The 16,898-nt window shown below is 45.7% G+C and overlaps 1 protein-coding gene across 11 annotated transcripts in view; it reads right to left on the bottom strand.

Moving 5' to 3' along the window:
- The window catches only part of macf1a (microtubule actin crosslinking factor 1a), a 301,232-nt gene that overhangs the window by 90,914 nt on the left and 193,420 nt on the right, over nucleotides 1-16,898 (bottom strand). For 10 of the 11 annotated variants that reach the window (XM_080442895.1, XM_080442891.1, XM_080442892.1 and 7 more), the window contains 16 exons: nucleotides 9,751-16,824; nucleotides 9,451-9,606; nucleotides 8,669-8,884; nucleotides 8,214-8,363; nucleotides 7,785-8,081; nucleotides 6,471-6,620; nucleotides 5,968-6,201; nucleotides 5,565-5,744; nucleotides 4,955-5,128; nucleotides 4,634-4,801; nucleotides 4,285-4,479; nucleotides 3,462-3,635; nucleotides 2,905-3,028; nucleotides 2,404-2,603; nucleotides 1,579-1,896; nucleotides 1,002-1,168 (listed from right to left, as the gene is read on the bottom strand). In XM_080442895.1, the coding sequence (XP_080299021.1) occupies nucleotides 1,002-1,168; nucleotides 1,579-1,896; nucleotides 2,404-2,603; nucleotides 2,905-3,028; nucleotides 3,462-3,635; nucleotides 4,285-4,479; nucleotides 4,634-4,801; nucleotides 4,955-5,128; nucleotides 5,565-5,744; nucleotides 5,968-6,201; nucleotides 6,471-6,620; nucleotides 7,785-8,081; nucleotides 8,214-8,363; nucleotides 8,669-8,884; nucleotides 9,451-9,606; nucleotides 9,751-16,824 (9,977 nt within the window). The remainder of the gene's footprint in view (nucleotides 1-1,001; nucleotides 1,169-1,578; nucleotides 1,897-2,403; nucleotides 2,604-2,904; nucleotides 3,029-3,461; nucleotides 3,636-4,284; nucleotides 4,480-4,633; nucleotides 4,802-4,954; nucleotides 5,129-5,564; nucleotides 5,745-5,967; nucleotides 6,202-6,470; nucleotides 6,621-7,784; nucleotides 8,082-8,213; nucleotides 8,364-8,668; nucleotides 8,885-9,450; nucleotides 9,607-9,750; nucleotides 16,825-16,898) is intronic. The other variant, XM_080442890.1, reaches the window with a different exon arrangement.

The following is a 16,898-nucleotide window of genomic DNA, read 5'->3' as shown; positions in this document are numbered from 1 at the left end:
ATGGAAGAAAAAAAACGTAGCAAGAGCTTGTGACTAAATAATAACTACATTGGATCAATTGGAACACTGAAAAGTGACGGTTTTGGACATACAAGGCATACAAAGATGATAGTAAAAAGGGTAGCTAAAGTAGCTAAAGCTCCTGTGGGCAAATACTTCTCTGTATGACCAATGGCATCCTTAATTATGCTCTCACTGGGCTGATTAGACTCACTCAGTGGTTCTCCAGCCCCAGGGACCCAGATTACTGCTGGTTTTCTATTCAACCACATAGTCAGTTGCTTAGACCTGAGATCATAGATCAAACTTTGAAAGCACGAAAACCATCAATACTCAGTCAGGACCCTTAGAGTGGAATTAGAGGCCAATGGTCAAACTGTTTAAAGCAGGAACTGAAATAGACTGATGGTATCCCCAGTGAGCACGCTACATCTGGTACTACATCAAAGAGAGTTGGCTTAGCATCTGATGTTCCATAAACACAAGAAAACGGATCCAACCCACCCCCTCATTAACAATGCATCGTCAGTCTTCATGAGGCCAATCACAATGTTTATTTTAACAACGAACGTGCACAGTCACTCATCATGTGAAGTCTTGTGGCGATTTGGCCTTTTCTGCTCGTTAAGGTTAACTGATGTGAAATGTGCATTTAAAATGAGGCCCAGGTGTGTCACATTTTAAAGAGAGGAGTGGGACCAAATTAAGCTGTGCTTTTTGCTTTGACTCTGACGTCCCCTTGTGTTCTCTTTGGTGAACTGCAGTGCACGAGAGAGGTTTTTGTCTTGATCTCATCATTGCCAGTAAATACATGTAATAGAATTCCAGTTTGGTGGAGGTTTGGCACATGATGAACCTGCTCTGTACTGCACCAATCCTAACAATGACTCAATTGTCCGAGCGACATGCCGGTTAAAACAAACAAAAAATGATTGACTCACCTCTAAGGGCTGAACAGTGCTCTACAACTGTAAACATTATTGTCTAATTGTCCACATTACCTTTCATTGACGTTGGTCTCCAGTTGGGTGAACTCATCAGAGACACCTTTGACATTGTCCAACAGCTGTTGAGTGTTGGTGAAAGCTTTTGATTGGCTGAGATCGGTTCCCAGGGCACAGAATGACTTCAATTGGCCAGCTTCCTGCTCCAAGTCTGACCTCACCTCCTGGGAGCATGCACGCACACACACACACACACACACGCACGCACGCACGCACGCACGCACGCACGCACGCACGCACGCACGCACACACACAATCACACACACAAACATACACGCACACCTCTGATATAATCTCCATTTGTTTATGTCCGTTTAAAACATTTATTTTCAGTACCCCATCTCTGCTGATGTCATGTATTGGGGATCAAAATCCATTACTTGAGTCGTTTCACAATATATTTATGGTGAAATGGCAAAACTAAGCCATCTTCACCTCTACCAACTATCTGGACGATAGTCTGGAGTGTTGAATAAATGCTCAGAAAATGTAATGCAATTGCTCAGCCTAAGAGCTGCAGCAAAAACTAGTGAAAAGGATCCCTTCCCTACCACAACATCTTCACACAACTCACCTCGATGGTCAGTCTGTAGTCATCTATGCTACGGTCAGGCTGTCCCACGGGGCTCAGCGCCCTCAGCCTGGTCTGGGCGAAGGCCCGGAGGTCTGTCCCCAGACGCTCGTAGCTCTCCAGCCTGGGAAGCAGACCCTTCAGCTCGGCCTCCCGCTCCGCCTGACTGGCCTGGCCTGCAGCGTAGCGTCGGTTCAGCTCGGCCAGTGCCCCCTGCATGCCGGAGGCCGTGGAGGGGTCGGAGCTCTGCAGGAGCTTGGAGACGGCGTCCCGCGTGGCCTCTACACTGCCCTGTCTGGACAACAGCTCCTGGCGGAGTTTCTTAAGAAAGAACAGGAGGAGGATGAGGAGGAATATTGTCAGGGCATTATGGACCGTAAACATATACTCTTGACTCTGGTTTGTGATCGATACGCTTCGGTTTCACGAAATGCCTTAATGTAGAATGTAACTTAGGACTGGGTTGAAAGAAATGGAAGCACTGAGTGAAAAAAAACTATGAATACTGAACAGCGATGCTGAACAGGTTAAAATCCAGAATCTATCTGTGTTTGAAAAAAGCAATATAGCAAATAAAGGCAAATAGCAAAAACAAACTTTGACAGACGGGTACAACAGGTACTCTGACAAAGACCTCTACACTTTGACTCAGACATATTGGTCGGATCGGCTGTGCGACGTAGGTGTGCGGCCCGAACCTCTAGTATATTAAAATCTCAAATCAATAAAAATCATATTTTCATCAATTTTTGTTGTTGCTGTTTTCACTCCGATGTGAACATTTTCACATTTGAGAAGAAACCCTCTACCCCCATTATTTCTTCTCACCTGATTCTGAGTGAGAGCTTCCTGTACGGCCTGTACGGTGGGTTGGACAGCTCTCGGGGTCAGAGTCAGCTCATCCAGCCAAGCTAACAGACCCTTCAGGTTCTCCTGTACACTGACCGACTGGGCCACGGATGTCTGGAGCTGCTCGGCCCGCTCTGAGATCGACGTCGACAGAGAGCCGAACCTTTTCTCCAGACCGTCTGAATTGGAAGCAGGGAAAGTAAAGGAAGATGGGTGAAGAAATAGTGTAAAATATATTTCATGGTTTGTAAATAAATGTGCACTTTACTGAAAATACGACGCAAAACAGGCCATAATTTGAACCTGTGATTTTAGACATGGTATGTGTCTTTCCCCACTGTCCCAACATGCCAATCGCTGTTACAGCGGTGTGTATTTAAAAAAGAATAAAAAACTAAAAACACACTGTGGCTTAGTTAAAATAACTTAACATCAATGTTATCTCTTATATAACAAGAGTAATAGGACTAGCTCCTCTACCTGCGGTGCAGAGGATGTCGACAGCTTTGAGAGATGGTGACTCCTCTGTGCTGACCAGGTCTCTGCCTGCTCGCTTCACCTTCTCCAACTGCACTGAACGCTCAGCCAGCTCATCCTGTAACAGCTGAGGACACCACAAATACAACAGAAGTCAGTACAGTGAATCCTGATGTGATCCTGTTATTATACCGCGTCGACTTCTTTTTGATACCCTCATGTGTAACAAGAATGCTGTGTAAAAAGTGGAATCCTGATGAACCACTGCCTTGTTCCACAGACAAGCTCTGTTACAGTACCCGGATTAAGATCAACTCACTGCTAAATTGGGATGTCTCTCTCATAATGTGTGTGCATGCATGTGTGTCTGTGAGTGCACATCAACTAACTCATTTCTCCATGTTTGTATTGTGAAATGTGTAAAGGCATGTTTACCTTCCTGTGTGTGTGCGCTTATACTTATCAAAATGTGAACACAGAGAGCATGTGCAGTACATATCTGTGTCTGTGCATTAATTTCACAGTGTGTCCTAATTTCACGGTGTGTCTTTCTTGGTCACCTCTACTTGTCGTAGTGTATTCTGCAAGGTCCGAGGGTCTGAGTCTCCGCTGGGCTTGGCGATGCTCTCATTCTGTTCCTGGGTGCTGAGCCAGCTGTGGAGGGACACAGCATCGTCCTGGTACTGCTGGAACCTCTCTAGCAGGCCGGACAGACGGCCACCCAGCTCCGACGACTACGCAGGGACAAGAGGGAGAGAGACCAATCCGAGTCAACTGGGCACCTGATACATTTACTTTGAACTGAGGCTGTTATCCAGGATGTCTTATAACGAAGTCAGCCATACAACAATATGTTTCCAAAAGTTTGGTGACTATAGATAAGCTTGGGCAGACCGGCTGTTACTTTCATTTCATTTTCATTTTAGATAATTCATATCATACACAAGAAATGTCAGCACATTATCAATATTCACTAATTCACAGTATTTCAAAGAGAGAGAAAGGATATTTATTTTGCCTATGTATCATCGTACCTGTGCATGTGACTGTGTTTCATCTAACTGAAAGGTGTACTTGAATCTCATTTGTAATTCAAAATGATTTGATGTGATATCAACTAAAATAAAAATGTAATCCTTTCCTCAAAGCTACAATCCCCAACTTTATGCTGAAAATATTCAGTCAAATGAGTAGCAATTACTGTAGAAAGGTTTGCATTTCATTATGAGTGCATTTGCGTATAGCACGGATGCATTTCTATTATATCATTTCTGAAGGGAACTGGGACAAGCAAGTCAAGCAACCATGGTTCTCATGGCAATAAAGTTTTAATGCCTCCAGTCCACAATGAGTTGTGCGGTCCAGTAAAAAAAAAGCCCTTACCTTGGTGTGCAGGGACGTGTAGCGGTGGTTGGCATCGTGTAACTTGTCGGTTACCAGCTGTTTAGTGCCATCCAGAGATGGGTCAGAACCTCCTGCCACCCGCTCCAGAGCACCCTGGACGGAGTCCAGAACTTTCTGACCGGAGATGGAGACGAAGCGCAGGTCCGCCTTGTGGCAGATCACATCCTCAGCAAGCTAGAGGACAGAGGGAATATGGTTTCAATGGCAGTCAAGTAGCTAGTATTGTCATATGTCATATGTAATCAGTTACAGAAAATAATCGATAGTTGCAGCCCTACTATGGATGTTAACAGCATAATGAGAGAGTGAAAGGAAGGTGCTAATATACCTTTTTGTGCTCCTCTAGCCGTCCTTTCAGTCCCTGTGCGTCGGTTTCTCCTTCCCCCAGGGAACGGAGCTCCTGCTCACACTGTTCTAGCCAGGTGCAAAGGTCTCCGTGCTCCTGGAAGAACTTGGCCAGCTCATCCCTCACAGCCTCGGACTTCCTCAGACGGTCCTAGTCGTAGAGTAGGGATACTGGTCAGTGTACAGGCCATACCTTAGGTTTGATTGACTGACTGATGTTTTTATTAACAAAAATGCATATAAATGAGAATTTAAAAACACAATTCAATCGGTGATAACCCTAATCACAACAAGTTGACAGAACCTGGCAGCTATGGAGCTTCTCCTGGTGTTGGGCCTGGAGCTGGTCCAGGGCAGCCCGCAGCCTCTGCTTCTCCTGGGGAGGGACGGCCGAGTCGGGCTGATCCAGCAGGGAGCGGGTGGACTGGGCCACCTGCAGCAGCTGGGCCTGCTGGGACTGGAGCTGCTGCAACTCCGCCTGACACACACAGAGCCAAAGATCGGAGGTCAGGGGGAGAGGAAGAGGCATAAGCCAGTTCGCTCACTTACACGCTAAAATCCTCTGTTAATCTAACTCAAGAGCGTACGAATGTAACCAAATGGACACGTATGAGTCCAAGACACACTTCTGAACTGTGTTTACTGGAAAAAAAAGAATCGCCATTCTGAATATGTCAGAAACAAGGAAAGCTCATAACGCTGATGGAAATAAGCAATAAGTCAGTTCAAATCATGTGTGAACCCTTGAATGAATGAATAACTTGGTATTTATTAACCCTGCTCCAATAGAATTTGATAAAATACCAGAAACTTCAGTCCTAAGTTATAAAGAAACAATCACATTGATATATGATAGCAAACAGATTCAAGTAACAACATTCCACAATAACAACACAACTGCACAAGTTTCTTACCTGCAGCATATCTGTGTGTGACTGTAGACCACCTTCTGGCCGTGTGGAGGAGAATTGCGCATCAGTAACAGTGAGGCTTGGCCTGGTTCCTGTTCCCCCAGGTTGGCTGAGGGAGGACAGCTCCTCCAGCAGAGTGTTTATCTGGCCCTGCGTCTCCTGCAGCTGCTCTTCTGCCTTCGCCTGGAGAGAGGAGGAGAGGGGAAGAGAAGCGAGGCGAGGCGAGGTAAAGAGAAGAGAGTAGAAGAAAAGAGAAGAGACATTTAACTGTGGAATAAAGCATCAAGCTATTGCTTTACTGGGTACTTTGTTGTATATAAATAACAACTATCAGTGTCCACTACTTTTGTGTACTGTACTTTGTCCTACTCTGTTCTTAACATGTGTAACTGTGCCACATCCGTACCCTCTGTGTATTTTGCTGTATGGTGGTGCTGATAGCGGTGTCCACCTCCGACAGGGAGGTGTTAGCCGTGGTTGTCAGGGCACTGTACTGCTCCTTCATCTGGGTTAGCACCCCTTGGAGGTTGTTTCTCTCCTCTGGGCTCAGGCTGTCCCCGTGCTCTGCCAGGAAGTCCTCCACAGAGCGGATGGTCTCAGCCACACCCTCGCCTCTGCTCTGGAGGTCCCTCTGCACCTCCTGTAGAGAGGAGAGACAAACATGATGGATAAAAGGATAAAAAATGTATAAAACAATATGTAAATATGTGTAAAACAATAGTGAAAAAAGTTGAAAAAAGTGAGATGGTGAAACACATGCAAAGGAAAAGGATCCATGCAAGACAAGTGGATGAAGTGGATATTTTATTGTCTGTATTTAATATCTGTGTATATTACAATAATCATTATTTCCGTTATTGTACATCGTTATTAAAGGGAAGGAGTACATAATTTATGCAAGCTCCATACCTTCAGCTGCTTCTGCTTCTGCTGCAGGGTGCTCACGTCGCCCGTCTCTGTTCCGGCTTTCTGATTGGCCAGGAGGCTGGCTGCTCCAGCCAACCACATTGTGAGGCCTTCCAGTTTCTGAGAACATTCTACCTTTTGTTGCTTGGCCACCTGAGAAACAAAAGGGAGGATAGAGAGAGAGAGAGAGAGAACAGAAGAAAAAGAAAACCACATGCAGGGAGGAAAAAAGTGTGAGCCAATATTGACACATAGTTATCAACCTCTACAGGTCTATCAATAACATGTGTTCTTTTATGGTCCTCTTGATTGATTGGTACTGTACATGTGGTAAAACCCCAAACAAGCAGTTCTTGGTTTGTATACTTCAACTAAGTGCACACTTGTTCTTAAACCTTTTTTCCAATGTTTGAGCAGATTGTGTCCAGAGATCACTCACGCACACACACTTGAATACACGCACGCACACAGGCATACAGCACAGAAACAAATAATATCTTCGCAATACGACACATCCAACTAATGTTGTTTGTTTCATTTGCCATTTCTCTCCTTCCCTCCCATTTTCAGGAAAGGAGAAAAATAAAAGCATTCTAGCGAGAGAGGCTTCTCTGCTTATAAAATCTCTAGCCGTTTTCCATCGAGGTGCAAGCATTTCCTTCTGTGGCAATCTGAAAGAGCAAGGCAGACAGTTTAATAACACACACAGGTTAAATATAGCGATACATGCAGAGAGTGGCAAACATTGGTTCATTGGCATAGAAGCCTGTGCAGTAGTAGCAGTAATGGAGATGATAATATTAACATTATGGGGCCAGTCAGGGTCAATTCACATGTCACTTAAAGCCACAGGCTGATCGATCATTTATTTGGATATTAAAGCCCTTTATTGTGACAACATTTGAATTAGCATTAACCAAATGTTTGTAGCAAGATCAACAGTGATCCGCTGTGTATTAGTACAAATGGCAGTTTGGTGACAGCATGGTTTGGATTATATGATGATATAATGAGATAATAAAGCATTCAAACTTTGAGGTTAGTATGTTTGCATCACATTTGCAATCCCTTTGCCCTTGTGCCTCCTATGTGAGTTAGATGTGATAATGGTAATGAATATTATGCTAGTAATGCTTATCAAAGCAGTAAGAACACACCAAATGAGCTCTTCAATGGCCAATAAAGAAACAAAGTGTGTTATATATTGTATGCTGGTTATGTTGACAGTACTGGTGGTGAGTGCTATATTCACGGCATGCCATTCAGAATCTGACTGGCTTTGATCATTAAATTTGCTGTCCAAATGTTTGTCCAAACCTCTCTCTCCCTCGCATTCTGCCTCTGTCTTTCACTCTGTTTCTCTGTCTCTTGTTTCAGCCTATCCCTACGCTGAAGCTCTTCCTCCCTCTCCCTCTGGGCTGAGAGGGCCTCGGCGCGGGCCTGGGCTTGGCCCGAGGCCCTGTGGAAGGCCTTTTGGAGCTGTTGCAGCTGCCCCAGGAGGTGCCTGCTCTGCTCAGGTGCAAGGTCCTGGGCCCGCTCCGAGATGAAGACCTGGACGTCGTACACCACGTTGTTGACCTCATTGGAGCGGGCTGCCAGAGATGACTGGAACTCCTTTAGGGAGAATAAAAAGCAGGTGCGACAATGAGCCAAGGAAGGAACTTGCGTTTATATTTGAGGCATTTCGGTGATTGTTTGATCCAGAGTGCCATGAGAATGTGCCATGATGTTAAGTGCTCATCTTACCTTGCAGAGCTGGAGTTGTTGTGTGAGATGATCCAGACTATGATCTTTCTCTATCACCCCTCCATCCATCTGTGCCTCCGTCTCTCTCAGCCAGGACAGCAGGTTCTCCACTTGTCCTCCCAGGGACTTCTGCTCAGTTGTTACTGCCTCCTGACAGAGAGAAAATAAAATGTGTCTAACAACAACCCACTGCCCTGTATTAAAGAGAACAAATTTGTACCAGTATGCCACAGAGGTGACTATGAGCGAAGAAATCCTGGCTCCACGTTCAAGAGGCTGTATTCACACTCCGACACCCGCTCTTGTAGATTCCCCGACACTCTGCTCCCACCCACTCCATCGCTCACATTGATTTACTTCCGTTCAGCATAAAAAATATGCCCACTTCGCTCAAATCCTCTGGTTACCCAGCTCTACACTTTCCATTCAGTGATTTTTTTGGACTACCACTTTACCTTGTAAGAGTCTCTGTGGTCTCGTAGGCCTTGCAGAAGACTCTCAGAGACCGATCTAGCAGCCTCGTAGCCTCTATCTAAGCTCCGCCCATCTTTCTCCAGGGCCAATAGGAGCTGAGGTGGGACGTCTTTAGGGCGAGGCTCCATCAGCCTCCTAGCAGCCTCCACTTCCTTGGTGACCTCAGGTTCGAGGTCACGTAGTTCCAGATCCAAAGTCTGAAAAAAAGGGTGGGAGAAGAAAAATATAGCTAAAACTGGTAAAACACAATCATGTTGCTGTATACAGTATACATTCAACTACACAGTGCACATAGTGTAGTGTCTATATGCACAATGCACAATTGTGCAGATACTATGTGTGTAATATCTAATATGTACAATGTACAATAACTGGTGTAACATAACTGTAACAACTCAATAGTATTGCTAAATGTACAACTGGTCTGTGAAATTAGATGAATTGTCTCATTAAATATACACATACACGTCCAATACTGTTCACGTCGCCCAGCGAATAAAACATTTTGAACCAAGGATATTATTCAATGTCTGAAGAAGAGTAGGCTCAAAACATCAGGTAAAGAGTGATTTATACATAGTGTCTCACCGGTGTCACACAACAAAAATAGCAAATCTTGTGAACTTAACTTGTACAGTAGATCGGCTATTTTCAGTGTGCGACTCCGTGCAACAAAGTATATCAAGCTCTTGTGGTCTTTGCAGTGAGATTCTCAAGGTGCAAACTGCATTTCCTTCAAATCAGTATTCTCACTTTACAGTACCTCCGTTTGTTTGATGGTGTCATCAAGGGCAATGAGGCTGCGACCGATGGACTGCTGTTGCTGCTGTTTGAGGCGGACCTCAATGTGCCTCACCATAGAGACAAGGGCCACAATTCTCTGGTCATGTTCTAGGCATTTCTGACGGATCAATGATGACTAAAGAAAGAGGAAATACAAGACAATAAGTTGAAAACAAGATTGGATAACAGGCATTATAATTTGATAGTTCAAAATTATGAATATGAATAATGCATCAAATTAAAAAAATATATATTAAAAAACTAAAATCAACTGGTGTACCTTGCCAGTCTTTGCTATACTCTGCCCTTTCCTTCCGCCAGTCTCTTCAATTTGTCCACCATCCTCTTCCTCCTCTCCCCAGCTCTCACTGGTTGCATCAGACTCAGGGATCTCAACAGAATCTGAGTCAACTGGAACGGTTTCTGAAAGCAAAGGTGCTGACTCCTGATCCTGCGCTTTTGCAAGTCCTTCGGACGACTTGGGTTCAGTGAGAGCAGAGCCTTCCACCTGCTGCTTTTGCTTTTGCTTTTTCTTCTTTTTTCCTTTAACAGTGATTTTATCAGGCTGTATGCTGGGAGGCAAATGTGTCTCTGTAGGTTGAGTCTGTTGTTTGGAAGCTGGGGCCTCCTGAAGGCCAGAGGAATCAATGGCAGGGTCCATTTCTGATTGCAAACACACCTCAGGGGCTCCAACTCCCAGGTGTTCCTCATCCTTACTGTGTATCTTTGGCTCCTTCTCAGGTTGTTTCCTCACAGACTTGACCCCCATTACCTGTATCACTTCCTCAATGCCTGTCTGGGGTTCCTCCTCCAATTGCGTAGAAGAGAACAGCCTCTGCTGACTGGTATTAGATTCAATAGAACTTTCTGTGGAGGTGGCCATTTTGTTTGCCTGACCATCACTTGGAGGCGCAGTGACATCACTGCCTGATGAGCTATCAATGTCCCGGTCACATCTCTGTTCATCACTGGAGACCAAACTGCCATCATCCGTTTTGGTCATAGTTGTTTTTGTCACCGTTTTTGTTGCCATCGAGGCCTCCGATTGTGCTTGCTCATTAACAGGTGGCTTCTCCACTGTCACAGGTGGACTTATGTCTGTCGCTTTCGGTATCTTGGACTTTTTGTTTTTCTTATTGCGCTTTCCTTGCTTGGTGTCTTTAGGCTGGTCTAGTGGAGCCGTCTCCTGTTTTTCTCCGCTACTCAACCTCTCCTCTTTGTCTTTGGATAAAGCTTCAGTTGGACGGGCATCTACTCTCACACTCTCTGTGACAGAAGGTACCTCATCCCTCACATCGTCCTTGATGCTCGGCTTTAACTCCTTTCCTCTGATAACATCTCTCTCTTTCAGTGAAGGTTGAGGTAGAGTGGTGGCCATGTCCTTGACAGAAGGTTCCTCCCCACTTATATCTACCTTGGCAATTAATGTCAAGTTATCTTGTTCTTTGAATCCAATAATAACATTCTCCTCTTTCTCTCTTGATAAAGCTACAGATGGTCTGGTGTCTACACTTGCACCTTCTTTGACAGAAGGCTCCTCCCTAGTCAGTGAAGGTTTAGGTAGTCTGGTGGCTATGCCAACACTCTCCTTAGAGGGTTCCTCTACAGTTATATCTGCTTTGCCAATTAACGACAAGTTATCTCGTTCTATCATTCCATCATTTACTTTGTCCTCTTTCGTTTTTGCTGAAGCTTCAGATGGCCTGGTGTATACTATCACACCCTCTCTGACAGGAGTTACCTCATCCTCCTTGACATTCAGCTTTAATTCCTTTCCTCTGATAACCTTCTCGCTCTCTTTCAATGAAGGTTGAGGTAGTCTGGTAGCCATGTTAACACTGTCCTTGACAGAAGGTTCCTCCGTAGTCAAGTCTTCCTTGATGCTCAATGTTGTTTCATTTTTGCCTTCCCTTCCACTAACTTTCTTCTTTACAATATCCTTTGATAAAGGTTCTGAAATTCTGGCATCTACATCAACACCCTCCTTGACAGAGGAGCTCACATCTTTCTCGACACCCGCCTCCATTTTTTTCTTCTCTTTCTCTCCACTCCTACGTACTGTCTGTGCTGATATGGCATCAGGTGTCTTTACACTGTCATCCTTGGCTGGAGAAGTTTCCACAATTTCGATTTTAGCGGAAAGGCTTTCAACCGGTAATGCCTGACTGTCCTTCTTCCCCACTTCCTTGCGTAAAGCCTCCAGCTCCTCTGCAGCCTGCTTCTCACTTACTCCTTTCTCAAACACCTTCTTCAAAATACTTTCTTTCGCTTTCAGTATCAAGGCTGCTTTCTCATCGTCTGGCAGGTTGGATTTCTTCTGACGTAATTCACCCTCCTTCTCTTGCTTTAGCTCCTGAATCTTTTTCTCCTGTTCATTTTGCTTAATGACAGAAGACTCTCCCTCTTTCTGCTTTACTGTGAGAGCAGCCTCCTCTCTCTGTTGCTCGCTTTCTTTTTCCTCCATCTTTTTACTGTCTCTATGGACTTTGGACAATGTTGATATCATACCATCTGCTTCAACAGCAGGCTTGCTCAGTTCGACAGATGCTTGAGAAACCACATCATCTTCAGATGTGGTCCTCCTATCATTAATTGCCTCAGCCCGTTTTCCATTGGGAAACCTTAAAGGTGCAGACGGACCATCTTGTGTGGATGCTTTCTTATCTTTCTGTTGTGATTTAACAGTATCTTTTGCCAAGTCAGCAACTTTAGCTTGGACATCAGTCGCTGTGCATACCATCACATTTTTTGAAGGATGCTCTGCTTTCTCTACAGGGTGTGTTTCACTGTCAGCCTCTTGAATTTTCCCTTTCTTCTTATACTTTCTTTTTTTCTTGCTCTTGCTCTCTGCCTCCTTAGACAGAGAAGATGTTGCCTGGTCTGAATGTTCAACATCAGTACTATCTCTCGCTTCAGTCTTTATTTCATTAGGTTCTTTTTCCGCCTCACCAGTTATCCTTTCACCCTTTTCTGATGCCCCATCACTCTTTACGAAATTGTCTTCACTCAGTTTCAGTGTAGGCACTTCCACTATGTCTTTCTTGTGTCTACCATCCCTTAAATCTACTGCCGTAGAATCTGTCAGTGGCCTATCATTAACATCAACATTATGCACAGCTGCAACCCTCTCATTTACTGATCTAGGATCCTTTTTGGACATCTTTGCAGGCTGGTCACTCGGTTGAATAACATCAGTCTCTTGTCTGACTTTGTACCGTGAACCTTTGTCAATATTACTAATGGCATGAGACTGAATGGAATCTATTGGTGACGATGTAGAATCAGCCTCACTCTCAGTTGTTTGCAGTGTCTTACTGGGCCCTTGTTTGGAAGCCTTGGATTTAGCAACATCTTTTTGAGGTTTAATTTCTTTAATTGCCTGCTGTATCCTTTTTTCTACACTGCTAGCGAACTGAGACAACACGTCAATGGAAATATCTGTTTCAGTCACTGCTTTTTCTTCCACTGGATCTCGCTCAACAACTACCTCCTCTTCCATAATTGCATCATAAAACTGTGACTGCGTTGATGTAATAGATGGCAATGTCTTCCCAGCATCCACTGTGGTCACCAAGTCTTTTTCTGACAACCTCTCTGAGAGAGGAGATTGTGAAGCCAGATCAGTGCTTCCACCTGTCCACTTTGTATGGCTATCTGGGCTAGACACAGACAATGTAAGAGCAGGGCTATACGTGCCTGTTGATGATGAAACAGGTGAAAAACTATCCTCATATTCACCTTCCAAATCCTTTTCCTGGATCTTGGCAGCCATGTCACTGGATATAAGTCCTGCAGCAATGGCGCTCTTGAGACTAGAGACCCGCTGACCAGTGGCAGGGTCAACTAAACCTCCTTTTATCATCTGCTCAGTGGCTATGTGCCTGACCATCTCTTCTGCAACTAGTCCTCTCTTAGACGCCTCAGGTAGAGGGAGTCTCTCTCCACTAGTGATATCGATGATACCTCCACTGTCTGCCTGGCTTTGGAGCAGCCTCAGAGCTGGTACTGGGTCAACTTGATTGCATGCAATAGCCTGAGGAAGGGTCAAACTGTCTCCTGACTGGCAATCCTGAATGCCTCTGAATGGCTTCACTTCCAGGAAACGTTTTCCTGTCTCTATGTCTATCTTGCCCTTGTTAACAAGGTCTGAATAGGGCAAAATTCGGGCGGTTTGGGGGTCAAGTACACCTTGTGTTACACCAGGAGAAGCCATGGCCTCTTTAGCAATGTCCTCATCCAGCAGACCCTTAGAAAGTGCCTCATTTAGAGTAAGCCTGTGTCTAGTCTCAGGGTCCAAAATGGCTCCTGTTGATGCCTGTAAAATGGCAGCGCCGGGGTGTGATGAGGGACTAACTTTCCCCTGGTAAACCCACTCTAGCTCCTCCAGCCCAATGGCTATAGAGCGGTCCACTAGGCCTCTTTCTACAGCGTCAGAAACTGATAGTCGTGCCCCTGATGTATGGTGTATTATGCCACCCTCAGCCACTTGCTTTGACAAAGCTTGATATGCCTCATCTGGCCTAATCAACCCCTTCTCAATGGCTTGCTCCAGAGGAATTGGGGACTTTGTTTCAGGGTCGACAACTCCATCCATTTGCAGCTGTAATGTTGCTTTAGTAAGAGCTGTTTCTGGATCTCTGGCTTTTCCTTTGTATGCCTTCTCTAGTGCCACCAACTCCTCTCTCTGGTCCTCCTCTATCAGACCCAGGTTAGCTGCTAGAGTGACCGAGACTTTCTTATCTCTGCAGAGGTCAACAACACCCCCAGAAGCTACCTGGGCTTCCAGTAGTCGAGCAGCTGTGTTGCGGTCGATCAACCCAGCCAGAGCTGCCTCCCTCAGCCCACAGATCTGCCCTTTCTCAGCATCCACAATGCCTGCTAGTGTTTTATCCGACTTCAGCACACTCCACATCAACTCTTCATCTAGGAGACCCTCCCGCATTACATCCTCCATACTTAGGGACTGACTGGTACTGACATCTATGAATCCTCCAAACAGACCAGCCTCAGCCATCAACTTGACTGCGGTGTTACCGGGAAGGATGCCCTGGGCCACTGCCTCATCTGGAAGAAGCCTTTCCCCTTCCTCTGTCATCAGACCTCCATGCTTGAGTTCTGTGGCTAACCTCTCAAGCTCAGCATCCTCCTCAGTCTTCTCTGCTGTTAACTCTGGGGTACTAATCTTGGATTTGGCATGCTGTGCAGCAGTCTCTTTAATAACAATTTTGTGTTCGACCTCTGGGATAGGCAGAGTATATTTTATAGCTTTCTCATTTTTAGAATGATTTGGATCAACAGTTTGGTCTGCTCCGGTTACAGGCGAACCAGTAGGTTCTTCCTGCCTAAACATTGCTGTCAGAATTTCTTTGTCTGTTGTGAGTGATGTTGACTTTATTTCTCTATCAACTATGGACATTGCTGCCGTCTCTCCCTTAACAGCTTGAATGATATTGGTGTTTTTAAATGGTGAGCTACTCTTCTGACTGTCTCTATCACTGAATGCTGGTTCAGTAGCTACCAGCTTCTTTCCTTTTGAATCTTTTAATAAATCCTCTTTAAGCTCCCTAGCCGAGGCCTTGAAACTTTCCCCAGAAGTAATTTTTTTCTTTTCATCTTTCACTCCAACTTCCAGTCCCATATCCATTTTGTCTTTAGCGTTGAAAGCAGACTCACCGTGTTCAGTTACTTTTGACCCAGGATGCAGTATTTGATCATGTTTGCCATCCTTATCTCTTGTCTTATCAATAATATTGATGGAGGAATCTTTTGGGCGTGGCATGCTTATTTTACAGGTCTCTACCTCTATCTCCATGTCCTCTCTCTGGTCCTCACCAGACAAATTCAAATCTCTCCCACCCGGGACCAAACTATGACCTGCCGCAACTTGATTGTCCTTTATGGTTTCCTCAGTAACTAAGGCGGTAGCTTTGACCAGCTCCACAAGCTCAGGCTCCAGAAGCACCAGCCTTTTTCCAGAGTGGACGTCGACATAGCTGTGGGTCATCAAGTGATATAGCAACTTATGGTTTGCCTGTTCTTTAGGGTCCATCCCATCCATGGTGGTGGGCTCCCAGAAGGGCCCTGCTGATGGAGACCCAGGGGGTGGGGAGGATGGAGGGGGAGAGGAGCTGGTGGAACCCCAGCTGAGGCGGTTCAGAGATGGAGTACCTGTTTGGTTCATGTTGGGGAGAACATCAGGGATATGGATCTTTCTGAGGACCTCTACCACATTTGGGCCCAGAGCATCCTCTGCAGCATGGTTTAAGGACACCATCTGGAAGGTGTCTGGATTGTATAACGTGCCAATGGCATGACGCTGCCTCAGGGTGTTCCTTGTCAGTTCTCCAGAGATCACTCCCTGTTGTAGGGCCTCAGCAATGGGCAGGAGCTCTCCAGATTCTGGCCAGAGCACTCCCATGAAGGTCCAGAGGGACTCGAGGACCAATAGAGCCAAACGAGTTGACAAAAGCTCCCTGCGGATGGCCTCTTCCAACCCTAGACGCTCTCCAGTAAAAGGATCCAGAATACCTCCCGATTGCAGCTGTCGGGCCAACATGGTACAAGCCAGATCTTGGTCCATCAGTCCATGGCGGACAGCCTCTTCGATTGTTAGACGGTGACCAGAGCGGGGGTCAGCAATACCTCCAGCAAACAGCTGAGCTTCAAGTAGTCGTACGGTCACTTTGCGGTCAATCAGGCCTTCTTGAACAGCTCGGAAGATTCCGACCTTTCTCCCAGAACAAAGACATACGGTTCCTCCAGGCTGCTGTTTGACAGGGAGGAGATAAAGGCCAGAGTCTTCATTGAGGACACAGCGCTGCTGAAGCTCGGACAGGTTTAACTTTTCTGCTGTGTTTGGGTCGATGAGCTCACGACGCTGGAGCCATGACTGGAGCTTGGTGAACACCCTGGGAGTCAAGAGGCCCATATCTTCTGCTGTCTCTAGATTCAGTCTCTCTCCTCTGGAATCTTTTAGACCTCCAGTGTTCATCTGGAGTTCTAAAATATGGAGCCCCACTGCTTCTCTGATAAGCCCCTCCTGCATAGCTGCAACCACTGGCAGGAAACGCTGCTGCTGGCCCTCTGTTGGTATAGCCTTGTTCACCAGTTGCAAGGCACTTTCTAACTCAGTCAGCGATTGGCTGGTGTGGGTGTCAATCAAGCCTTGAGTCAGACCTTGCTCCACGGAGAGGCTGAGAGGGGAGTCAGGCTGAAGAAGTCCTCCCATACTAAGCTGGGTTTCCAATAGAATGTGGCAGGAGTCCTGGTCAATAAGGCCTCGTTGCGCTGCTTGAAACACCGGGAAGGTTTCCACGGTTCCCAGGTCAATCACTCCAGCAATAGCGGTTTGAATCTACAGAGAGAAAGAAAAACAACAATCAATACAGACATACTGGCAAGAATAGAAATATGTTCTGCACTTTGATA

The sequence above is a fragment of the Gymnoscopelus braueri genome (genome assembly GCF_963280865.1).
Source record: "Gymnoscopelus braueri genome assembly, chromosome: 11".
Taxonomy (NCBI): Eukaryota; Metazoa; Chordata; class Actinopteri; order Myctophiformes; family Myctophidae; genus Gymnoscopelus; species Gymnoscopelus braueri.
Note: the sequence above shows the minus strand (reverse complement) of the source record. Positions and strands in the feature narration are given on the sequence as shown.